Raw genomic sequence first — 27,330 nt, forward strand, 5'->3', positions numbered from 1 at the left:
CTGCAACAATAGTAATCAACATCTGAGTGCATACCATGTGTTAGGCTGAATGTTAGGCGATGGTGTACATGATCTTACTTAATCCTCAACATAACAGTATATACTTACATAATCATATATAATATATGATTATCATTACCTTAGATAAAGAAAGCAAAGCACAGAATTTAAAAGATGGTACAGTTATCTGGGTGTGGTGGCTTACACCTGTAATCCTAGAACTTTGGGAGGGTAAGACAGGTGGATCACCTGAGGTCAGGAGTTCGAGACCAGCCTGACCAACATGGTGGAACCCCATCTCTACTAAAAATACAAAATTAGCCAGGTGTGGTAGTGTGTGCCTGTAGTCCCAGCTACTTGGGAGGCTGAGGTAGGAGAATAGCTTGAATCCAGAAGGCAGAGGTTGCAGTGAGCTGAGATCATGCTATTGCACTCCAGCTTGGGCAACAAGAGCGAAATTCCATCTCAAAAAAAAAAAAATGGTATGGTAAAAGCAACAGATGTATACAAACCAAGTGTAGGTATAGCTTGGGATGTTACCTTTTCTTCTCTCTCTCTCTTTCTTTTCCTCCCTCCCTCCCTCTTCTTTCTTTCCTTCCTTCCTTCTTTCTCTTTTCTCTCTCTCTCTCGCGATGGAGTCTCTCTCTGTAGCCCAGACTGGAGTGCAGTGGCTCAATCTTGGCTCACTGCAACCTCTGCCTCCTGGGTCCCAGTTCAAGCAATTCTCCTATCTCAGCCTCCCAAATAGCTGGGATTACAGGCATGAGTCACCATGCCCAGGTAATTTTTGTATTTTTTAGTAGACATGGAGTTTCACCATGTTGGCCAGTCTGGTCTTGAACTCCTGACCTCATGATCTGCCCGCCTTGGCCTACCAAAGTGCTGGGATTACAGGCGTGAGCCACTGCGCCTGGCCATGATTATCTTTTCAATGGGATTTTACGGATAGGTTCTTATAGTTCTATTTTAAATAGTGAAGTCATACTAGAATCCCTAAATTAGAATGACTTTCCATTGAAATATTTCTATTTAGGCCGGGCACAGCGGCTCATGCCTATAATCCCAGCACTTTGGCAGGCCAAGGCGGGCAGATCACGAGGTCAGGAGATGGAGACCATTCCTGCTAACATGGTGAAACCCCACCTCTACTAAAACTACAAAAAATTAGCTGGGTGTGGTGGCTTGTGCCTGTAGCCCAGCTATTCAGAAGGCTGAGGCAGGAGAATGGCTTGAACCCAGGAGGCAGAGGTTGCAGTGAGCCAAGATGGTGCCATTGCACTGCAGCCTGGGTTACAGAGTGAGACTCCATCTCAAAAAAGAAAAGAAAAAATATTTCTGTTTATTCTCTTGGGAGAGGTACAATATAAGGGATCAATGAACAATATTTATGCTATTGTCCATTTATACTATTTTCTGCATTTTGATAAAGTACCTACTGCTATAAAATTTAAGTATAAAACGATAGGCGAGGTGCAGTGGCTCACGCCTGTAATCCTAGCACTTTGGGAAGACGAGGCAGGCAGATCGCCTGAGCTGAGGAGTTTGAGACTACCCTGGGCAATATGGTAAAATCCTGTCTCTACTAAAATACAAAAAATTAGCCAGGTGTGGTGATGCACACTTGTTGCCACAGCTACTCGGGAGGCTGAGGCACAAGAATCACTGGAGCCCCAGAAGTAGAGGTTATGGTGAGCCAAGACCACACCACTGCATCTCATCTTGGGCTTTAGAGTGAGACTCCATCTCAAAAAAAAAAAAAAAAAAAGTGGGGGGAAAAACCCACAAAACTATAAACTCCCAAACCAGTGTTTCTCGTTTTGTAGGCAACTAAATACATTATGTTATAGATGTTTTACCAGAGGTATATCGCTCTATACTAGTATTTCCAATTACCATCTTAAGGGGGCCTCTAAAGGTCTCTTTGTGTTGGTATTAGTTTTTTATGGTTTTTGTTCCCGCATTCTTTACAGATTGAACAAGAATGGAATCACGTAGGCTCTCTATAGACTTCCTTTTACAGAAGCAGATAAGATTAAGTGGCTTACTCATGTTAACATAACACAAAGAATAGTGAAGACAGAAACCCTGGCTTTCTAACATCCGGCTGGAAGCTTTTCCCATGAGACCACGCTGGCTCTAGACAAGCATACCGAGGTACAAAGTCAACTGAAAGTTGCCCCTTTTTTCTCTCAACTTGCATTTTTAAAAAACAACTCGGCCAGGCGCGGTGGCTCAAGCCTGTAATCCCAGCACTTGGGGAGGCTGAGGCCGGTGGATCACAAGGTCAAGAGATGGAGACCATCCTGGTCAACATGGTGAAACCCCGTCTCTACTAAATATACAAAAAATTAGCTGGGCATAGTGGCGCGTGCCTGTAATCCCAGCTACTCAGGAGGCTGAGGCAGGAGAATTGCCTGAACCCAGGAGGTGGAGGTTGCGGTGAGCAGAGATCGCGCCATTGCACTCCAGCCTGGGTAACAAGAGCAAAACTACGTCTCAAAAAAAAAAAAAAAAAACTCAAAAAATCTTTTCACCTTGCTTAAAATTCTAGGAAACTCATTCACCATAGTGTTTTTGCTGAGAAAATATTAGTAGAGAAGGTAGCAATATAAATTCTCAACAATTCTTAATTCTACTCACCAAGATAACTGCTAAAAGGTGACCTGTTACCTTAACTCTATCAACTTCTTTTAGACAGAAATTCTAAGGGTAAAGTAAGGATTTAGCAGGTGGCAGGAACAAGGGGATCTGACAAGGCCAGTCACTCTTAAGTCACCTAAATAACGATGCCATACCCATTCTGCCAGCCCTGGAGGTTCATATCCCGAAATCAAGAAAAATGAAAAAAAAAATTCTAAAATAAGTGTCATAATTATCTGCCACAAGACTGTGATTTTTACTGCTATCTTATTCAAACAAAAGATTAATATCACATGAGCCATTAATCTACTAAGGACCCAAAGGAGAAGGGAGCAGTGGCATGGTCAAAACTGGAGCCTGGAAAGAGCATACCTGGATGGGAAGCAGAATTCACCAGGCACACAAATGATACAGAAAGCAGGGAAGGCTGAGTGGCAAGAGACAGAAAGTAAATCCTCAGTTCCTACTTACTATTTCCTTTTCAGATCCATGCTTAGTTAGCAATTCAACTAGATATAGAGCTGAAGGAGAAGGGAATGAAGTCCACACTGAACCTTAGCAGTGAATAGGGTGAATACTTTTTTCCCTAATCTAGGAACAAACTACAATTGCTTGTCTGGCAGACAAGAATAAAAGCCGTAACTCAGCCACCAACTTCCAATAAGCCACTTGGTCTACAAAGTTGAATTTGATGTATGGGTTATTATTCCTACAAGATTAAAAAATAAGACTAAATGAACTAAAGACATTTAAAAGCATTTGAGGCCAGGCATGGTGGCTCATGCCTGTAATCCTAGCACTTTGGGAGGCTAAGGTAGGCAGACTGCTTGAGCCCAGGAGTTCAAGACCAGCCTGGGCAACATGGTGAAAGCCTGTCTCTACAAAAAAAAAAGAAAAAAAAAATACAAAAATTAGGCTGGGCATGGTGGCTCATGCCTGTAATCCCAGGTATTTGGGAGGCTGAGGTGGGTGGATCACTTGCAGTCAGGAGTTCAAGACCCGCCTGGCCACCGCGGCAAAGCTCCATCTTTACAAAAAATACAAAAATTAGTTGGGCGTGGTAGTGCACGCTTGTAGTCCCAGCTACTTGGGAGGCTCAGGCAGGAGTATCTCGCTTGAACCTGGGAGGGGGATGATGCAGTGGGCTGAGATGGTGCTACTGCACTCCAGCCTGGGCAACAGAGTAAGCCGGGCATGGTGGCACACACCTGTATACCCAGCTATTTGTGGGGCTGAGGTGGGAGGATTACTTGAGCCTGGGAAGTTGAGGCTACAGTGAGCCAGACCAGGTGACAGATTGAGATGTCCCCCCAAAAAAATAGCATTTGAAAATAAATTAGTAAAAAATCATATTTAATACTTGAAAACAGTAGTTCTCAACCTTTTTTCCTCAGGACCCCATAACATCTTAAAAATTGAGGACTCCAAAGAGCTTTTGTTTATATGACATATCTATTGATGTTTACTATATTAAAAGTTAAAGATTAGTTATTTAATAATTTTAGAACCCCATGTTAATAAGTAGTTTAATTTTGTATTTTTATATTTCGTATTTTCCAAAACAAAAGAAATTAGTGAGAAGAGTATCATGTTTTAGAATGTTATACATGGAGAAATGTTTGACTTGTAACATGAGAAAACCAGACTCTCATATCTATTTCTGCATTCATCTGTTGCAATTTTGAATGAAGTACATGAGAAAAAAATCCAAACCCACAAAGATAGATAGTTGAAAAGGGTAGGAGTCCTTTAATAACCTTTTAGATAATTGTGAATATAACTATCTGATACTACATCAAAACTGTACAAATTATAAGTTTTCATAAAAGTCAATTACAATGTAGAAACTGAAAGTATACCAATGAACTTTTCTATTGGTCTAACTTTGAATGAATTGTTTATTCACACATGATCTTGTAACATCTTGCACTGGTCACTGATAAAATATTGGTTCTTAGCTATAAAGATCTTCCAATCATTGTATAAGATTTAAAACCACACTCATTAATACCCACTGACCTCATCAGAAAAGCCTTTGGAAGCTGTCAAGCTCACAGTGGCAGATAGGAGTTCTCCTAAACTATAATTTTTACTTGAAAACTTAATGGCAAAAAACATTGTCAGTTGTTTTTCCTTGAAGTGACAGACTTACTCCATTCATTCTCAGAAAAACGCCTGCCAAATACTGAATCAAGTCTGCATGATTACAGTCTACCCTTTCAAGTAAAAATGGTGTTTCATGAAATAAATGTAGTTAGTTCAGATCTCAACTAAAACAAGAGCACAAGTAGTTTTCCTTGAGACAACCATCATACTTCAGGGTACAGAAGTGCTCTATATGTGCTTCCCTTTCTGTCACAGAATATCAAAGTGATGTGAAACTTGGGGATTGGGTTTTAATAAAACTAATAATTTTTACTGCTTTATCAGGACATTCTTACATGAAACTAGCTTTTTCCTTTATGTATAGTGAATGAGTGGCAGTGGAAAATACTATGACTACTGGAACAGCTTGCCTTGATTTGTGTTAAGGAACCAGCAGTTTTTTTTAACCACTGAAGCTTTTGTACCATCAGTGCAAATGTCAGTTCAATAAAAAGGCAAATAATATCTTAGTATTGTGATGAAAGCAAATGACATTTGGGACCCCCTAAAAGGATCTCAGGGAGCCCTAGGGATTCTGAGACCTTCTTTGAGCATTACTGCTCTAAAATATGTTTAACTTCTAGAAAGGATAGAATCAGCTGCTTCTACATATTATAAATAGTAATAAAGCTAAGTAAAACACAACTCAAAAAACTACCCTTTTACCTTTGCCAATACTAAAGACAAATGGTTCATTTCTATCATGACTGGAATCAAACTTCTTTCCATTTGACAATTTTCCGTTGTAATGGACATAAACTTTGTCTCCAATCATTGGTGTTTCCTCACCATGCCCCACTCTTTTGACAATCTAGAAAAGACAAACATTAAGAAAAAAAAGGTGAAATTTTTACTTGTAATCAGAGAATAAAAAGTTCACATAGTCCATCCCAAGACACCCAGGCAGATCTGCAAATATGCTATTATCCATTCTTTCTAACACCTTCCTTTATAGTCCTCACAGAAACTCTCATTGTTAGAAAACTGTCCTTTACCAACCTGTCTCTTATATGTACTTTTATTGCTAATCACATTATTTATTCCTTCAAAGAATTAACCAATAAATCCTGTTCATTGGTTTAATGCCCTATATTTTGACACTAAATTCTCTCATAACACAGACTTGTGAGCTAGTCCATGTACACACTAACTTAGACCAGAAAGAATGGTAGACTTTTAAAAATATTCCAAAAGAAGCTTAAGCAAAGTTTCAAAGGCATAACTGTATTTCCCTCCTTTGCTAAAAACATTAGCTTCTGACTAAATTCTGCTTGTTTAATTTCAGAAAGCCCAATTTCCTGGTAAAACAGGTTACACTTCCTATATTTGAAACATAGTCTATCTGTAAAAGACATGAGTATCATTGCACAGTTTGATATGATACTAAATAACTTGTTTTCTAGTATTTAGCTATCTTAAAATCCAGTGTATTTATTTTGTTCTTGGCTGAGCAAGCTGCTAATGTAGTTAGTCAGTTCTGGAAAAAGAAAAGCAAATACAGGTGTGTGGTGGTATAATTTAGTTTGTCAATCATCTATCCCAAATTAATCATTTTTAGTAGGTAACAGAGGATGGTAGCTAACATCTGATGAACATCTTTTTGGGAGAGGAGTCAGCTCTGAGTTTATTTAAATAATTTGACCATTTGCTCCTAAATTCTTTTTTGACAAGTAAACCCTCTGCCTAAAATAAACATCACATAAACACTGTGAACTTAGATTACATAGCTTTCTTAACTCAAAAGCCCAAACATCTTTATTTTATTTTTTGAGACAGGGTCTCACTCTTCCAATCAGGCTAGAGTGCATGCAGTGGTACCATCATAGCTTGCTGCAGCCTCTGTCACCCAGGCTCAAGTGATCATCCCACCTCAGCCTCCCAAGTAGCAGAGGCTACAGGCACATGCCACCATGCCTGGCTAATTTTTTTATTTTTAGTAGAGACGAGCTCTTGCTATGTTGCCCAGGCTGGTTTGGAACTCATGAGTTCAAGTGATCCTCCCGCCTCAGCCTCCTAAAGTGCTGAGATTACAGGTATGAGCTACTGCACCCAGCCTCAAACATTCTTTAAAGGCAAAGAAGCATTACTGCCTTTCTAGGACTTCAAAAGAAAAAAAACAGTTTCAAAACATTAATCTAAAAGATATCTTACTATTCTTCAAGTGCTCATGTTCATGAACTGGCTATGCTCAACTGTCAGCCTATGTGGAATGACTCTGCACTTCCAGGACTATAAACAATAACTGGGCATTTGGGATGAATGGCTACCAGAGAGTCATCCACACCAGCAACTGGTACTATGGTATCACTTCAGGCTTCCCTAGCAAGATGAACTTGTGCCTAAATCTAGAGTTGCCTTAAGGACATAATCTAGGTTCTATACATCTTTAAAATACAGATCCAACTTTTGTCTTCCTCGGATAGTTACTGAATTTCCAAACCAGCACTGGTTCTTTTTTTAAAATATATAATAGTTAATAAGATAGATTATTAGAGGACAGGCACTATGCTAAGTGCTTCACCTAATCCTAATAACTCTGTGAGATTAATGGCATTATTATTCTAATTTTACAAACAGGAACTTAATCACAGAGAGGCTAACTAAATTCCTCTAGCTTGGCAGTTACTAGACCTATTTAAATATTAACCAAAAGACTCATGGTGAAATCCGAGGCTCTAGACAATGATAAATGATATAATTTAAAGGGCTTCAAATCTCAAACGTTTTTTAATAAGCCTAAAAACCTTGCAATTAGATTTACTCCCTAGAACAAAACAGAATCTGAAGCAAGTTGGGGATCATGTTCCCTGGGCATGGGCACTCTGAAAAGATGAAAGGGGAAGTTGTAAACAGAGGCAGGGAGATGCTGAGGACAGCTGGCAGAGCCTCCACTGTCTCTAGAAGCTTCCTGGAATTTAGGAGGAGTAACTGTGACTACGAGGTTGAGAAGCCCTCTAAAAGAAAACAATAGGATGTAAATCTGTAGCGGAGAACACTTATTCTATAGCTACAAGTCTCCGAAAGTTGACTTGGCACATAGCAAGCTAACAGCAATTCACATATATTCAGAAGAGATCCTGGCACAGAAGAAAGGCTTTCATATAAGCAAGGTTAGACAAACAAAAATTCTTATTTGCTACTGCTGGCATAAGATATTAAAACTCAGCATCCTGGTAATATTTAGAATGCATCAGATAAGCTTTTCAGGAAAAACAAAACTTAACTATACAAAACTTTGTGTTAACAATGGTGTAGGAGAAATAACTTAATGTGTCTAAAGCCACTTAACCTCTCTCAGATTCAGTTTATTTACTTATAAGATTGTAGAATCAAGAGATGCTCTGACAGTCTCACCACACTGTTGTAAGAAACAACAAAAATTCACATGAAAATGATTACAGGGAGAAGAAATACATACAATCATGCTTTGCTTAAGGACAGGGATATGTTCTGAGAAATGTGTCCTAAGGTGATTTCATCCTTGTGTGAACATCACAGAGTGTACGTACACAAACCTAGATGGCCCGGCCTACTTACTACACACCCAGGTCAGGTGGTTTGGCCTATTGCTCCAAGGTTACAAACCTGTACATTTTGTTACTGCACTGAATACTGTAGGCAACTATAAAACAGTGGTATTTGTGTATCTAAACATATCTCAACATAGAAAAAGGTAAAGTAAAAAAGGGTGTAAAAGAAAAATATTGTACACCTGTACAGAACACTTACTATGAATGGAACTTGCAGGACTGGAAGTTGTTCTGGATGAGTAAGTGAGAAAGTGAGTGAATGTGAAGGCCTAGGATATTACTATATACTCCTGTAGACTTTATAAACACTGGACACCTAGACTATACTAAATTTATTTAAAGCTTTTTTTTTTCCTTTAATAATAAATCAATCAGTTTATTGTATCTTTTGTTTTGTTTTGTTTTGTTTTTAAAGAGTTTCACTTTTGTTGACCAGGCTGGAGTGTAATGGCATGATCTCAGGTCACTGAAACCTCTGCTCTGCCTCCTGGGTTCAAGCAATTCTCCTGCCTCAGCCTCCCAGAAAGCTGGAATTACAGGCACCCACCTTCACGCCTGGCTAATTTTTTGTATTTTTATTAGAGATGGGGTTTCACCACACTGGCCAGGCAGGTCTTGAACTTCCGACCTCAGATAGTCCACCTGCCTTGGCCGCCCAAAGAGCTAGGATTACAGCCATGATCCACCATACCCAGCCAACATTTTTACTTTGTAAACTTTGTAATTTTTTTTGGCTCTTGACTCTTTTGTAGTGACACTTAGAATACAAACACACTGTACAGCTGTGTAAAAATATTTTCTGTCTTTATATCCTTATTCCTTTATATCCTTTATCCTAAACACTTATTCTATCAGTGTTTTTCTATTTAAAAATTTTTTTTATTCTTTTATTTTTTAAACTTTTTTTTTTGTTTAAAACTAAGACAAACACATACATTAGCCTAGGCCTACAGAGGGTCAGGATCATCAATATTACTGTCTTCCACCTCCACATCTTGTCCCACAGGAAGGTCTTCAGGGGCAATAACACACATGGAGCTGCTGTCTCCTATAATAACAATGCTTTATTCTTGAATACCTCCTGAAGGACTTGCCCAAGGCTGTTTTTTATTTGTTCGTTTGTTTGTTTTTGAGACAGGATCTCACTCTGTTATCTAGGCTAGAATGCAGTGGTATGATCATAGTTCACTGCAGCTTGGAACTCCCAGGCTTACATGATCCTCCTGCCTCAGTCTCCTAAGCAGTAGAGACTACAGGTGCATGCCACTATGCCTGGCTAATTAAAAAAAATTTTTTTCTACAGATAGGGGTCTTACTATGTTGCCCAGGCTGGTCTTAAACTCCTGGCCTCAAGTGATCCTCTTGCCTTGGCCACCCAGGGATACTGGGATTACAGACAAGACCCTGCACTCAGCCAAGGGTGTTTTAGTTAACTTTTTAAAAAGTAAGTAGAAGCATACTCTAAAATAATCTTAGAAAGTACAGTAAGTATATAAACCAGTAATATAAACATTATACTATACATAACTGTATGTGACTGCAGTGCAGTAGGTTTGTCTACACCCACATCACCACAAACACATGAGTAATACACTGTACTACCATGTTACAAGCGCTATGACACCACTAGGCCATGGGGATTTTATAGCCCCATTATAATCTTATGGGACCACCGCTGAAGGTACAGTCTGTCATCGACTGAAATGTCATTATGTGGTGAATGATCGTATAGTGTTTAATGGTAAGAACGCTAGTTCAAAAGTAAGATATATTCTCTGAGAAAATTTTAATGGATATCTTCACTGTATACTAGAACACTGCATGTAAAAATAAACCCCTTCGAACTTTTCAAGTTAGCTTTTCTTTTCTTAAAAAGTCTTTAAAATTGGCATTAGCTAGCTTTGGTGTACTAAAATGATACATTAAAATAGTAACCCATTTGTATACTTAGAATAGGGAAACATAGCCCTTTAGAATGAGATATAACTTGGACTCGAACCCCAGGTAAATCTGCATTCACTAAGATATGTGATGTTGGGAAGTTTAATTTACCTAGCTCAATCTCAATTTCAACATCTGTAATCTGGGATTAAAAACTAAAATCTCTAGCTGGGTGCAGTGACTTGTGCCTATAATCCCAGCTACTCAGAAGACTGAGGTAGGAGGATCGTTTGAGGCCAGGATTTCAAGACTAGCCTGAGCAACACAATGAAACCCCCTCTCTCAAAAATTTAATTAATTAATTAAAAAATAAAGTCACAGCTACTCAGGAAGCTGAAGTGGGAAGATCACTTGAACCCAGGAGTTAAAGACCAGTCTGGCCAACGTAACGAGACTCCAAATCTTCAAAAAAAATCTTGGGAGTTATGAAGACAAAATGAGAATCTAGCTATAGTGTTTATTACTTAGTAACCCTCAATGAACACTGTCCACCCGAGACCCCCTCAGAAAGATGTTATAAACAATCTTTCCAGATAGCAGATTTCCTTGTATGTCATTCAGCTTTGTGACCTCACCTTTAATACACCCCTGTCTTTTTTGGAGGTAACATCCTCTCCCTGCTCAGCAACAGTGGCTGCGGGGTTTTCTCGACTGTTCTTGGCACCTTCATCAGTAGTCATTGTCTTTTAAGTAGAGAACCTGCTAAGAAGAAAAATATTTCATCACTTCTTTATGAATCTTTAATGCCCCTGAAATCTGAGCTCTACCCAACCTAAGATTTATTTAGGGCCAGCAAGCTTAGTTACTGAAAACAAAAACAAAGGCATTTGCTATGAGTATGTATTGATGTCATTGAGCATGTAAACAAAACATCATCCAATTCTTCAATTTCCCATCTAGCTCTGGTCTCAAAACAGAGAACAGTACAACTCAGTTTTGGTAGTGATTACATTCCTTAACATAACATGGTGAGCAGTCCCTTCACAACTTTGAAAACATTCTCTTCCTATAGCCATGTTCTTGACAGAGGATTAAGACCTTATCAGTTCTTAATAAACGAAGTGACAATGTATCAATCATAGTGAGAAACAGAACAGGCTTTAGAATCTCAGAGACCCAAGTCCAAGTCCTAGCTCCAGCTCTTGACATTTCCAATTTCCTTAATTTCACTGAGCCTTCATTTCTCATCTGCAAAATGGACACAGTACACGATTCATAGGGTTACAGTGAGGCAGCAGTGAGATAACACTCGTTAAGACATCAGCAGATTGATAACTTAAACATGTTTAAGCATTATTTATGATCATGATTGGGCCTTCTGTAGGGTCATTTTTCATCTTCTGCTCAAAATACCTACGGAATGAGGTTCTTCCACATGGCATTCAAGGCCCTTCACAATCTGACCCTAATCTATGCTTCAGTTCTAGCTGCCATTATTTTCTTTTACTTTCTTTCAAGCAGCTCATGCTGCAGCTAAACTAGGCCAATTCCACTTCTACAACAAGCCCAGTGCTTTCCCATGGTCATTCTATCTTCACTCCCTTGGTTTCCAAAACATCCACCTCCCTCAAATGCTACTGGGCTGGGCACTGTGGCTCACGCCTGTAATCCCAGCTCTTAGGGAGGCAGAGGTGGGAGGATAGCTTGAGCCCAGGAGTTTGAGACCTGCCTGGGCAATATAGCGAGACCCCATTCTCCACACAAAAAAGGAAAAAGACAAACAACAACAAAAAAGTGTAACTCCCCTCAAATGTTACTCTGTCACACCAATCTTGACCCTCTACTTTTAGGTCATTTTGCCCTTTTATGTACTTCCTCAGCTTTCCTCTCAATTCATTGTCTATAAGAGACTTATAAGACTTTATGCCTGTTAGGTTTAAAAGATCCTTCAGAGCAAGGTCTATGCTTTGTTCATATTTAAATTCTCTAGAATGCCTCTACCTTTTAGAATGGTAAGACAGAAAGTGCAAGGAAATTGTCTTGTAATCTAGGGGGGGTCTTCCTCTGCTCCTTACAAGCTGTTTGATGTGGAGCTACTTTAACTTCTCTGAGACTTTCTTCCTTGCCTAATGTATATGTTTAAGGTATACTATTCAAATGTTAGCTCTTATTGTTATTGTTGGTCACCTGACAGAGACTTTTTCATGCAAGACAAGCCAATGTAACAGGCTAATCATAGGCGAAACAAAACACACCCAGCCACTGCCATGATGAATTCCACAGTGCTCCCTGCTTGGGCAGGGAAAATTAAAAATGAACCAATCCTACAGCTATTCCACATTAGGCTAAAAACAAACTTAAGGCCCCCTAAAGTAATCTTCTGAGCATTTCTGTCTACGAAGAGTCTTTCTGCACATGTGGAAAATGTCTTATTGATTCAACTATAATTAGACAACTAAAACATATATTGTAGTATTTTAACTCATTTCCAAATGACCACCATTGATTTCAGTTCAACAATGACACAAATACAACTGTTGTGCCCCAAAATCTTCAAAGAGAACAGCAAAAACCAGGGCTAAGTCCTTCTGCTTTAGTTTCTAGTACAGTTTATACCAAACATAAAAGATTCAACTGTTTGGCTCTGGATAAGCGAAAGGCCAGCACAAATCATTCTCAAACAAACAACAAAATTTAAGTCCCTAGCTTTACATAAGGCTGGCTAGATAATCAGGAAAATCAGATGAATGGGATTTGTTCCCAGGTTCTAGAAACCTACTACTTGTAACACACTTCTGTGATGCACAGAAACTTGTAAAAGGCATTTCAATAACACAGGGAAAAGAAGTTTTAAATATTTGGAGCGTCCTGGACTGGATGCCTGGGAAAATATATGCCCCCCAAAAAATTTCCTGGGGCTTCACAGAGATACTGACATCCATCAATAGACCCCTGGTTAAACTGAGTTTTAAAGCATCGAACAAATTAAAACCACCAGGTGAGCAGTTACAGGAAAAGTACCCCACAGATTACTTATTATTAAAAAAGAGAAAGGACCTTTCAAATAAAATGATCCGATTGATACCACTTTAAGAAGTGATCTGCATCATAACCAAACTCTGCATCACTAATAATGAAAAAACTATTATTGCGTCTCCTAATGTGACGTAGTAATGTGATATAGATGTACTATCAGCTTTAACTTTTTTTTTTTGAGACGTAGTCTCCCTCTGTCGCCCAGGCTGGAGTGCAGTGGTACAATCTCGGCTCACTGCAACCTCTGCCTCCTGGGTTCAAGCAATTCTTCTGCCTCAGCCTCCCAAGTAGTTGGGATTACAGGCACACACCACCATACCTGGCTTATTTTTTTGTATTTTTTTAGTAGAGATGGGGTTTCACCATATTGGCCAGGCCAGTCTTGAACTCCTGACCTCATGATTCACCCGCCTCGGCCTCCCAGAGTGCTGAGATTACAGGTATGAACCACTGCACCCGGCCTGTGCTATCACCTATGTGGTATTCCTATAAAAATGTTTAACCAGAAACTAACTAATCAAGAAGAAAAGACAAAAACAGATTGTGGAGCATTCTACAAGACCATTGGCCTAGACTCCTAAAAAATGTTAATGACATAAAGAACCAAAAAGGTGGCGTGTGCCTGTAGTCCCATCTACTCAGGAGGCTGAGGCGGAAGGACTATTGATTGAGCTCAGGAGTCTGAGGCTGTAGTGAACTGTGATCAGGCTATAGTACTCCAGCCTGGGCAGAAGACAGAGAGAAAAAGAAAGAGAGAGAGGGAGGTCTGTTCCAGATTAAAGGAGATTATAGAGATATGACAACCAAGTGTAATCAGTGATCCTTGGCTGGATCCTGGGTTAGGGGACAAAACATTATAAAAACTTGGAAAAGCAGGCAGGGTGAAGTGGCTCACGCCTGTAATCACAGCACTTTGGGAGGCTAAGGCAAGGGGATCACAAGATCAGGAGTTCAAGATCAGCCTGGTGGCCAACATGGTGAAATACCATCTCTACCAAAAATACAAAAATTAGCCAGGCATGACGGTGGGTGCCTGTAATCCCAGCTACTCAGGAGGCTGGGGCAGGAGAATCGCTTGAAACCAGAAGGTGGAGGCTGCAGTGAGCCGAGATCATGCCACTGTACTCCAGCCTGGGCAAAAGAGCAAAACTCCATCTCAAAAAAAAAAGCTTGGAAAAGCAGACTGTATATTAGCTTATTATTACTATGTTAGCCTTCTGGAGTGTGACATAGTATTATGGCTTTATGTAAGGTGATACCATTGTTCATAGGAGACAAATGCTATAGTATATAGGGGTGAGGTGTCATAATATCTCCCACTTGCTTTCAAATCATTAAAATGCTAGAGAGAGCACACATGCCCAATGTCACAAAAAAATTTAAAACAAAGCATTGAGCAAACATAACTACAACACATCCAAAGACAATGCTTTCTTCTGAGTGTTATTCATTTAGAGTTCAGCTAAATTTTTATTTTTATTTTATTTTTTGAGACGGAATCTCTCTCTGTCACCCAGACTGGAGTGCAGTGGTGCGATCTCGGCTCACTGCAACCTCCGCCTCCCAGGTTCAAGCAATTCTCTGCCTCAGCCTCCCAAGTAGCTGGGATTACAGGCACCCACCATCACACCTGGCAAATTTTTGTATTTTCAGTAGAGATGGGTTTCACCCTCTTGGCTAGACTGGTCTTGAACTCCTAACCTCGTGATCCACCTGCCTTAGCCTCCCAAAGTGCTAGGATTATAGGCATGAGCCACCGCACCCAGCCTCAGCTAAATTTTTAAATGAAAATACTGTCAATGAACAATGTTTTCAGGCTGGGCAGGTGGGATCACTTGACGCCAGGAATCTGAGACCAGCCTGGCCAACATGATGAAACCCGTCTCTAACAAAAATACAAATATTATCTGGGCTTGGTGGCGCGTGCCTGTAATCTCAGCTACTCGGGTGGCTGAGGCAAGAGAACTGCTTGAACCCGGGAGGCAGAAGTTGCAGTGAGCCGAGGTCATTCTACTGCACTCTAATCTGAGCAACAGAGCAAGACTCTGTCTCAAAAAGAAGAGAAAACAAACAAATGAACAAAAAAAAACATTTTAATTTGGTTCTAACCTTGCTATTTTGGAAACAATGGCTTGCTTAAATTCAAGTAAATAGGCAACTTGTATAAACAGATTTAGTAGCTTTCTAAATCCCATTTGATAAAGAAATTAGCTCTTCATTTTTTGGCTCCAACACTTCAAGGGATGCAAGTAATTTTAGTAATCTCAGAAGATGACTCTTGTCAGTAGTACTAGTCCATATAAAGAGAAACACGATGAATAATTAAAACACAAAGATAAAAACAACAAGAAAACAAACTTTTGAACTTTCAAAAGCAGATAAATCTGGAAGAATAAAGAAATATACTGAATTTTCAAACTATTTCCCTTAATTCCAGTTAACCATTAGGAGTATAGGTTTTTGGAAGCTAACAAAACAAATAAAACTTTTTCCTTGATTGAATGTTACATGAAAAAGACAGTAAGAACAGACAATTCCTAAAAATCTTAACAACACAATGAGACAGTTTCACTGTTTTTGTAAGACAGACTTTTCTTCTTTCCCTCACTCTAGGTTTATTCTGGATTTAAAATCACTATGTAGCTATGGATATTAATCTATGATAAAGCTTATTGTGCTGCACTGTCCAAAGGTGGAAAATTGCTATCTAGTACATTAGAAAGGGAACACACAGTACATTCTGTTATGGACATGGCAGATAAGCATATACTCTCCAAAGTGCTAGTCAGCAAATACCTGAGACAATAACAGAAAAATGAGAATACACTTAATATTTCATCAACAGTATACTAAAAACTTCAGTTAACACAACTATCCGGTCCACCAAATGTTAAGTCATTTTAAAGCTATATCCACCAATTCCTCATGTAAATTACTGTGTTGTTCTCTTTCTTAAAATATCAGCATCTTGCCTCAGATTATGCTACTAACCGGAGAGTTTTCAGAAAGATATTTTTTTGGTGAATTTATTTTTCTTCTTAGTACAAATAATTACTGAAGAAAACAAAGCTAACAGATCACACTTGCCCTGACTCTGAGTGCTGAGTTGGATAAATTCCTGTTTTTAAGTAGGCAGAAATCAAAAGATTATATTAAAACAAAAGAAAACAAAAAAACTAGAAAATATTAGACTATCCAAATTGCTATTACATAATAAAAGATGAACCTGAATATAGTATTATTCTCCTTAATATGATTTTATCCTATTTGGCCTCAAAAAGGTCGAACAAGGACTAAGTCATTAACTTCCTCTCCCCAGGAAGATGGTGGGATGACAAGAAAAAGTTTTCTAAATTTGCAAAACTCTGAGATGGAAAACAGGAAAAGGTGTTCATAACTGAACCAGAACTTTGAGGGACTTTCTGAACACCACACAGCAGATGAGGTCAAATGCAAGGAGAGAGCAAAAAAGAACAAGTTGCCCCCCAAACACCAACTGCTCTTCCCAGGGGAGCCTGGAGAAGCTCTAGGCCTGAGGTCAGTCAAGAAAGCAGGAGTAAGCCACAGGAATGCACTGGAGAGAGGCATCTGGGGGAAAAAGCAGAACCTATGTTTGGATCACTTAGGCCAGGTAGGTTTCTTTCCCTCCAGAGGGCACACGGTGGCTCCCATCTTTTCTTCTCTGGAAGACATAATAATCTTTATTCTTGGGAGTTCAGACCCATCACAAGGATATGTCAAGGTACTTGTCTTCCTTCCTGAATTCCTGCAAGGGTCTTGATATCCTGGCCCTTAACTGCTGAAGACAACAAGTCTTGGGGGATCTCCAGAAAATTTTTCTAGTATTATTTCTTCTCCTTTGATGACTCTGTCCTCTAACTCTAAAAGTATTATTAGATAGACTTTGGACATTTTGGTTTTATCCTTCAGGTTTCTTACATTTTTCTAAACCTGGGCTAAACAACACAATCACCTGAGGAGCTTAAAAGAAAAGCTACTGATGCCTGGACTCCACCTGAGAGTCTGGATTTAATTGGTCTGTGATGGGGTGAGGGTAACCATGTTTTTAAAAAGCATGTTAGATGATCCTAATGTGCAGCCGGATATAGTTGAGAACCACTGGATATTTCTCTCATTTTCCATCTTTGTCACTTTGCTTTATATCCTAAGAGACATTATTTGATGGAATTTTTATTCATTCATTCATTGTCTCTTAAGAGAGGGTCTCGCTCTGTTGCTCAGGCTGGAGTATAAGCGGTACCATTATCGCTCACTGAAGTCTTGAATTCCTGGGCTCAAGCAATCCTTCCCTTTAGCCTCCTGAGTAGGTTAGGATTGCTCAGTAGTTCACACTTAATGTTTTTATAAAAAATTTTTTTGGTAGAGACAAGGTCTTGCTATGTTGCCAAGGCTGCTCTCAAAGTGATCTTGGGCTCAGGTGATCCTTCTTCTTTGTCCTCTTAAAGTGTTGGGATTAAGAGTGAGCCACCACGCCTGGCCTGATGGAATTTTTACATCGCCATTTGGTCATCAGCTATGTTCAATACATCATTTGGCATATTCAAGGGATTTTTAAAAGAATTTAGTGGCCAAGTGTGGTGGCTCAAGTCTGTACTTCTAGCACTTTGGAAGGCTGAGGTGGCCAGATCACTTCAGGTCAGGAGTTCGAGACTAGCCTGCCCAACGTGGCGAAACCCCATCTCTACTGAAAATATAAAAATTAGTTGGGCATGGTGGCGGGCGCCAGTAATCCCAGCTACTCAGGAGACTGAGATAGGAGAACCACTTGAACCCAAGAGGCAGAGATTGCAGTGAGCTGAGACTGTACCACTGCACTCCAGTCTGGGGGACAAGAGGGAAACTGTCAAAAAAAAAGAGAGAGAAAGAAAAAGAAAAACAATTCAGTAGGCCCGGCGCAGTGGCTCACCCCTGTAATCCCAGCACTCTGAGGTGGACAGATCACCTGAGGTCAGGAGTTCGAGACCAGCCTGGCTAGCATGGTGAAACCCTGTCTCTACTAAAAATACAAAAAATTAGCCAGGCATGGTGGTGGGCACCTGTAATCCCACTATCTGGGAGACTGAGGCAGGGAATCACTTGAACCCGGGAGGTGGAGGCTGCAGTGAGCAGAGATCACAGCACTGCATTCCAGTCGGGGCCACAGGGTGAGACTCCGTCTCAAAAAAAAAAAAAAAGAAAAGAAAGAAAGAAAGAAAAAGAATTTAGTAATGTTTTTCATTTTTTTCATATTCTTATCTGATTGCTCATTTTTTTAGCACTTAATCTTTAATTTGTAGATGCAATTACCTCTGAAATCTTTCTGAGGATACTACTGATAATAAAATGGAGCACTTCTTATAAGTGAGTATTTGGCTAAAAGTTTTTTTTTTAAAGGAAAAAAATGCCTCAACCTTCTGGGAGGTGGCATTTTGTGTATCCTCTAGCATCTCCCAAGAACACTAGGCAGTGGGGATTCTCCAAAGTTTCAGACAGTAAGAAGTGAAAATAAGAGAAAGGTAGCATATACTTTTAACATGAAAGTTAAAAGTAGAAGAGAGATGTATAGAGAGGCAAAAGTAACAGATGAGAAGTTTGATACTTATACTAGGGTTATAAAAAGGGAAAAGATGAAATTATTTGGGTGAAAGAGAAGTGGAGAGCAAAGGCTTGAGAAGAACCAGACAGGCTTAAGTGCATAGGGAAAAGAATCTAGGGGAGACAAAAAGTAATGATGCAAGAATAGGAAGAACAAGGCACAGATCTGTTCATCAGCTAAACACAGATCACTTAATTCCAGCTAAATTTTAACTGTATGGCTAAATAAAAGTATTTCACAGTTTTTCCCTCAAGAGGATAGTCATGGGAATATTTAAGTAAAATTTGGCAAATGCATACTATAAAAATACACAGTTTTTGAAAAGGATGAGATAAATAAAGTAGGGAATCATTTAGCTAAGAGTCTAAACAAAACATCCAAGCAACTTAATTGGGAAAATATTTTATAAATGTTCATCCATTAAAAACAATGTCAGGCCCAGTGGCTCACACCTGTAATCCCAGCACTTTCAGAGGTCAAGGTTGGAGCCCAGAAGTTTGAGACCAGCTTGGACAACACAGTGAGACTCGATCTCTGCTAAAAATAAAAAATTAGCCAGGTGTGGTGGCGCATGCCTGTAGTCCCAGCTACTGGAGAGGCTGAGGCAGGGCAGGAGTATCAGGCCATGATTGCACCACTGAACTGCAGCCTGGGCAACAGAGCAAGATACTATCTTAAAAAAAAAAGTAAAAAGGAATAGCATTGTAGTAAATGAAGTGTATTGTTATGGTGCATAGTGCCCGGTGATGATTTTGTTCTCTGGACGATTAAAAAAAAAAAAAGTCAGTTGATGATGCCACAATAGGCTAATACTTGTAATACAAACAGTGCAATTTATTTTTTATTTTTATTTTTTAACAAACTGCGAAAACAGTGTTACCTCTGGAGAATGAGATATAGGAGAAGAAGAAGGAATTTTCACTTCTTAGATTTTATTTTTATATTATTTAAATAGTTTAACATTAAACATGATCTTTTTAAACTTAGGGAAATAAGATGAAACATTTTACAGTTCCACTCATCAGGACTTTTTATTCTTTCTCTTCAATTTAATTCAAACATTTTGGAGTGCTTTTTATTGAGAGCAAGAGAACTCTGGCTGGCGCATGTTGAGCAAGGGGTGCTTGTGAGATATCCAGAAGGTTATCGGAGACAGGGCCTGAGCTCAGGAGAGAGTGTGGGTGACAGTTACATATTGGGGATTCATCAGATTCTACACAGTAATTAAGATAACAGTATTGTTGCAATTATGTACTACGAAGCAAATAAACCATGGCTCTCAAACTTTTAATGTTCAAGTCTCACTTTGATTAGGTTTAGCATTCCTAACTGGAAAATCCAAACTCCAGGATGCTCCAAACTCTTAAACTTTTTGAATTCTAACACGATGCCATAAGTAGAAAACTCTCCACCTAATACTTCTGCTTTCTAATGGTTCAAGGTCTACAAATTTTACTTCATGAACTAAATTATTAAAAATAACATATAAAATTACCTTCAAGCTGCATGTATGAGTACATATGAACATACATAAATTTCATGTTTACACCTGGGTTCCATCCCTAAGATACTGTATCTCATGTATACATGTATGTGTATGAAGTCAATCGACAATGTGACAATGGGCTAATACAAGTGATACAGTGTGGTTTATCATAGTTATTTGCAGCAACCAACCACAGTTCCTAATTGTTTGTAGATTTTAGTGGGTATAATCATTTTAGAGCACTGGATTACAATTATGCAAATATTATATATTATTACATGCCAAAATATCTTTTTCCCTTAGGGAAATATGTAAATATTCCAAAATCTAAAAAAAAATCCAAGATCCAAAACACATCTGGTCCCAAGCATTTTGGATAAAGGATACTTGACAACCTACAGTACTTTTGGCAGCATAATTGAATAGGTTTTTTTTTTTTTGTTCTTTTTTTTCTGAAACAGAGTCTCGCTCTGTTGCCCAGGTTAGAGTGCAGTGGAGCGATCTCAGCTCACTGCAACCTCTGCCTCCCGGGTCCAGGTTCAAGCAATTCTCCTACCTCAGCCTCCCAAGTAGCTGGGATTACAGGCATAAGCTACCATACCCAGGTAATTTTTGAATTTTTTTAGTAGAGATGAGTTTCACCATGTTGGTCAGTCTGGTCTTGAACTCCTGATCTCATGGCCTCCCAAAGGTATGAGCCACTGCGCCTGGCCCGAATAGTTTTTAAAACTCGACCAGCACTAAAGAAGTCAGCAAGACTACTATGATGTAGTAGTCTTGATTTTAAAAGATCTATAGCACTTAGAAAGTGGCTGAAGTTACTGTACTATTCCTCTCATTGTCTTTTAATACCATACCATTGTATAAATAAAACTATTTACTGCTCTTTTACCCCTGAAGCAACCTGAATCCTTCTCTGGCACTTTCTTGACTCTACACCCTGCCTCTTTGTTGTTGTTGTTGCTGAAGACTGAGCCTTGCTCTTATTGCCCAGGCTGGAGTGCAGTGGCACAATCACAGCTCACTGCAACCTCCGCCTTCCGGGTTCAAGCAATTCTTCTGCCTCAGCCTCCCAAATAGCTGGGACTACAGGCATGTGCCACCAAGCCTGGCTAATTTTATGCATTACCTCTTACCTCTCAGAAGCTGTATCCAGCTCCATACCAAGTCAAGAGACCCCCTTAGCTCAAAGGTAAATCTGACAGGCCTCACTGTTAAAGTTATGACAGCAGTTGGGTGCAGTGGCCTGTACCTCCAGCAACTTGGGAGGTTGAGGTGGGAAGACTGCTTGAGCCCAGGAACTGAAGTCTAGCCTGGGCAACATAGGGAAACCCTGACTCTTAAAAAAAGTAGTTGTGGGCCAGGCTTGGTGGCTCACGACTGTAATCCCGGCACTTTGGGATGCCAAGGTGGGTGTATCACTTGAGGCCGCCAGGAGTTCAAGACCAGCCTGGCCAACATAGTGAGATCCCCATCTCTAAAAGGAGACAGAAATTCAAAATCATAACAATAAATTAATTAAAAGCTGAAGGGTAAGTAGGAGCTATTCACTTATTTATTCAACAAATATCTACTGAACACCTACTATGTGCCAGGCGCTGTTGTAGCAAAGTATTACAACATTAAATAACAGAAAACATTCTGTCTCCATGGAACTTACATATTGATAAGACAGCAGGAATGAGCCCCTATTACTTGTCTAGGTTTTTTTTATAGAAAAGTCAAATTTCTACCTGTGCCACAGTGGTAGAAGTATTAATTTGAGGTAATTCACTAGGGCCAATGAGGTTGGTTCCAAGTCTCCTGATGATTTCTAAGAATCAACCAACAAGGTAACATATGACAGAAGTCTATAAACACTCTACACGTACAGAATGTGTTCTATTCACTTCATACTCCCACCACCTAGTATAAGTAAATGGTACAGAAGCAGTACTCAACAAATCATGAGATGAATCAATCATTATAAAGATGGGAAAATATAAGACACTATAAAGAACCAGTGCTGAAACACAATTACAAGCTGACTATATTCCTTCTCTAAATTTAATCTGAAAAATCTAATCTGGAGAATTACACTATACCTGAGTGTTCAATTATAAAAGTAAAAATAAAATTCCGTTCTATCAGGAGTACTAATTAAGAACATCCAAGCATAATTAAAATCTATCTCTGAAGTGCATTATTAGAATGTCTGTGCATATACAACACATAGCAGATTTATCTTATTAATTAGATTAGTTTGGCTTAAATACGGACAGTCAAGAACAGAGGACCATACCTAGCTGCCAATATTTGAGTATACGTTAACTAGCAAATGGAGGAAGAGAGGTTTCAGAGAGTTGAGATGCAGAGAGAAAAAACCCAAGGCAAAAGTTTTTAATACTACATCCTCTTATAATACTGTCTCATTAAAGCACTATCATATAAATTGTTTCCCAAAGTCTATTATATGCCAAAGAGAAAAACTGTACAAGAGTAGCATTTGGGGTCTGTATAGAAAGAATAAAAAACCTTGGCCATCTTAAATCCCCACCATAAAAATACGGAAGGAAGAAAGGACCAGTAAACTCAGGCCTACTTTTTCCTTTTGAGACATGTTTCACTTTCGTTGCCCAGGTTAAAGTGCAATGGTACAATCTTGGCTCACCACAACCTCCAGCCCACAGGTTCAAGCAATTCTCCTGCCTCAGCCGAGTAGCTGGGATTACAAGCATCTGCCACCATGGCTGGCTAACTTCATATTTTTAGTAGAAATGGGGTTTCTCTGTGTTCATCAGGCTGGTCCTGAACTCCCAACCTCAGGTGATCCACCAGCCTTGGCCTCAGATCCATTATTAATTAGCTGTGGAATCTCTGGCCCCTCACTCAGTTTCTACACCTATCCTTTCAGGGTGTTAGACTAGAATAATATCTAAGGTTTATTCCAATTCTATTATTTTGTATTTATTCATTAAAAAGTTTTACATTTAGGGAAAATGAAGTTTGCTATGTGGAAGGAAAAACAATTCCCGCGGAATAGAAAGTTATCTTAATACAGTTTACTTTCCATTGCAATCCTGACTTCTGAGCTTTACTCCCTTATATATATTAGTTTTCTATAGATGCCATAAGAAATTAACACAAACAGGCCAAGTGAAGTGGCTCATGCCTGTAATCCCAACACTTTACAAGGCCTAGGCAGGTCGATCACTTGAGATCAGAAGTTTGAGACCAGCCTGGCCAACATAGTGAAACCCTGTCTCTACTAAAAATCCAAAAATTAGCCAAGCATTGTGGTGTGTGCCTGTAGCCTCAGCTACTCAGGAGGGTGAGGCAGGAAAATCACTTTAACCCGGGAGGTGGAGGTTGCATTGTGCTGAGATCATACTGCTGTACTCCAGCCTAGGGAAACAGAGCAAGACTTCGTCTCAAAAAAAAAAAAAAAAAAAAAGAAAGAAAGAAATTAACACAAACTTAGTGGCTGAAATAATACCAATTTATTATTTTATAGTTCTGGAGATCAGAAGTCCAGAATGGGTCTCACTGGGCTAAAATCAAGGTGTTGGCTGGGCTGCATTCCTTCTGGAGGCTCTAGGAGAGAACCCATCTCCTGGCTTTTTCCATATTCTAGAGGCTGCCCACATTTCTTGGCTGGTGGCCCCCTTTCTCCATCTTCAACCAGCAATACTGCATTTCTCTGATCATTCCTCTGTAGTCATCTCTCTCTCTGAGCATGGTTGGGAAAGTTTCTCCACTTTTAAGAATTCATGTGATTAAGTTCAGCCCACCTGGATAACCCAGGATAATCTCCCCATTTCAAAAGTCTTTACCCTTGTTCATATCTCCAAAGTCCTTTCTGCCCTACCAGGTAACATATTTACAAGTTCCATTTTTGAGGAACAATTTATTCTCTCTACCATTAGTACCTAATCATCAAATCAAGATCAAAAGAACTTCTCTCAAGCTTGGAATTCCACTGACTTCCTCCATTTGGCACTTAGGGTGTCTCATAACATTCTTCCCTTTCCTTTTCTTTATCATCCAGTTGGATAACAATGTTTTAATCTAAAATAAATTTTAACATTATATGTCATTCTGAAAATTCATTCAGAAATTCAGAAAACATAAAGTAAAACATCTGGTTTCTCGATTTTGTCATAAGTTAAAATTACAAGTAAATTTGCTATACACAATGCATGTGTTACCTCAAACCCAATCACTGAAAAATTATTTTAAAAACTAGTCTCAGTCCCTTATGTGCTTCTGAAATTTGAGCAGCATGCTATAAATGTTGAACAACACACGAGGTATTTTTTTTTTACAGATTTTGAGACATAATTAAGCTACGATAAATTACACATTTAAAGTATACAATTCAATAAATTCTGACATATGTACATATATCCATGAAACCATAATGACAATTAAGATGATGAACATAACTATTACTCACAAACATTTTCTTCACAAGTCATCCATTTGTAGCTCAGGTCTCCGGCCAATCTGATCTGCTTTTTGAGTAGATTTTACAGAATTTCATAAATGTGTCATTTTTTCTGACTTCATTTCCTTACTAAAATTATATTGAGAATAAAATATGTTATACGTATCAATGGCTCATTCCCTTTTATTGTTGAATAGTATTCCATTTTATAAATATATCACAGATGTCCCTGTTGATGCACATTTGAATATATTCAATTTTTGCCTATTACAAATAAAGCTGCCATGTATTTGAATACAAATCTTTATGTGTTCATATGTATTCATTCCTCTTGGATAAATGCCTAGGAGCAAAATGGCTGCATCACTTGGTAGTGTCTATTTTAAGTCCTTAAGAAAATGCCAAACTGTTTTCCAAAGTGTTTGTACCATTTTACATTCCCAGAACAAGTATATAAGAGTTTCAGTTGCTCCACATCCTCACCAACACTTGTTACTGTCAGGCTTTTAAACTGAACACATTACAGTGGTATATTCTTATAGTTTTACTCTGTATTTCACTAATGACTGATGATGTTGATCATCTTTTTTTAATGTGCTTATTTGCTGTTCATGTATCTTCTCTGACAAAACTTCTGTTCAAACCTTTTGCCCAATTTTTACTAGGTTGTTTATTTTATTATTATTGAGGGTTTTTTTTCTTTCTTCTTTTTTTGGAGACAGAGTCTCACTCTGACACCCAAGCTGGAGTGCAGTGGCACAATCTCAGTTCACTGTTCACTGCAACCTCAGCCTCCTGAGTTCAAGCGATTATCAGGCCTCAGCCTCCCGAGCAGCTGAGGTCACAGGCCTATGCCACCATGCCTGGCTGATTTTTGTATTTTTAGTACAGATGGGGGGGTTTCAACACATTGGCCAGGCTGATCTCAAACTCTTGCTCAAGGGATCTGCCCACCTAGGCCTCCCAAAGTGCTGGGATTATAGGCGTGAGCCACTGGAACTGACCTTATTATTGAGTGTTGAGAGTTCCTTATATATTCTGAATACAAGTCTTTTATCCGATTATCTTCTATAAATATTTTCTCCCAGTCTGGGGCTTGTCCTTTTATTCCCTTAAACGTGGCTTTCAAAGAGATATTCTTAATATTAATGAAGTCCAATTTATAATTTTTTTCTTTTATAAATCATGCTTTTGGTGTTGTACCTAAGAAATCTTTACCAAGCCCAAAGTCATAACAATTTTCTTCCAGAGATTTTATAAATTTGGGCTTTCCATTTAGGTCTATGATCAATTTTGAGTCAACTTTTATGTATCATGTAAGGTATAACTCAAGATTCACTTTTTTATATATGAAGACCAAATTGTTCCAAAACCTTTGTTTTCGAAAGGACAATACTCTTTCTATTTAATTGTCTTGGCAGCTTCTTCAAAAATCAACTGACTATATATTTTTTCTGGACTTTTCTATTCTGTTCCATGAATCTGTTTATCTTTATACCAGTTACCACATATACTGTGTTTTAATCACTGTAGCTGTAAGTTTTGAAAATCAATGTTAAATCCTCCATCTCTGTTGTTCTTTGTCAAAATAGTTTTGGCAATTCTAGATCTTTGCATTTCCGTATGAATTTTAAAACCAGTCATCACTTTCTATATCTTTGGGGAAAACTGATGACAATATTGCATCTTCCAATCTTTGAACACAGTATCTGTTCATTTATTTAGGTTTTCTTTAATTTTTCTCAACAATGTTTTATAAGCTTGCAGTTAGAGAAGAGCTTGTATATTTTCTGTGAAATTCACCTTTATTTAATTTTTTTTTACTGTCATTATTATTTTTAAATTCTAACACCTGATTGTTCATTTGTTAGTATATAGAAATACAACTGGCTTTTCTCTATTGAACTTGTATCCTGTAAATTTGTTAAGCATACTTAATTGCTCTAATATCATTTTTGTAGAAATCATAGGCAATCATGTCATCTGTGAATAAAGAGAATTTTACTTCTCCCTTTTCAATCTGGAATACTTTTTCTTATCTTATTGCACTGGCTAGAACCTCTAGAAAAATGGTGAATACAATTGGGAATAGCAGATATCTTGACTTGTTCTAAATATTATAAGGAAAGCATTCAGTCTTTCAGCATTAACTATGATTTCAGCTATTGGTTTTTCACAGATGCTCTTTATCAAATTGAAAAGTTCTCTTCTTTTCCTTGTTTGCTGAGTTTTTATCAGTAACATGTTAAATTTTGTTAAATTTTTTTTCTGCATCTATTTAGCTGATCATATGCTTCTCTTGCTTATGTGGTACATGACATTGGTTTTCAAATGTTAAACCAACCTTGCATACCTGGAATAAACCCTATTTGGTCATTGCATTTTATCGTTTTTATATATTATTGGAGTAAATTTTGCAGGCTGGGTGTGGTGGCTCACACTTGCAATGCATTTTGGGAGGCCAATGTGAGTGGACTGCTTGAGCCCAGGAGTTCGATATCAATCTGGGCAACATGGTAAAACCTCACCTCTACCAAAAAATACAAAAATTAGCCTAGCATGGTAGCAGGCACATATAGTCCTAGCTACT

General features: G+C 38.7%; 1 protein-coding gene across 8 annotated transcripts in view; it reads right to left on the reverse strand.

Annotated features, from left to right (window-relative positions):
* FKBP5 (FKBP prolyl isomerase 5) overlaps positions 1-27,330 on the reverse strand; it is a 150,324-nt gene that overhangs the window by 57,269 nt on the left and 65,725 nt on the right. For 4 of the 8 annotated variants that reach the window (XM_035295441.2, XM_054253919.2, XM_035295439.3 and 1 more), the window contains exons 2-3: positions 10,832-10,955; positions 5,452-5,596 (exon numbers count right to left, since the gene is read on the reverse strand). In XM_035295441.2, the coding sequence (XP_035151332.1) occupies positions 5,452-5,596; positions 10,832-10,936 (250 nt within the window). In that variant the 5' untranslated portion in view covers positions 10,937-10,955. Of the gene's footprint in view, positions 1-5,451; positions 5,597-10,831; positions 10,959-27,330 lie in introns of all 8 variants that reach the window. The other 4 variants (XM_078369055.1, XM_054253920.2, XM_078369053.1 and 1 more) reach the window with 1 other exon arrangement.

The sequence above is a fragment of the Callithrix jacchus genome, chromosome 4 (genome assembly GCF_049354715.1).
Source record: "Callithrix jacchus isolate 240 chromosome 4, calJac240_pri, whole genome shotgun sequence".
Classification (NCBI taxonomy): Eukaryota; Metazoa; Chordata; class Mammalia; order Primates; family Cebidae; genus Callithrix; species Callithrix jacchus.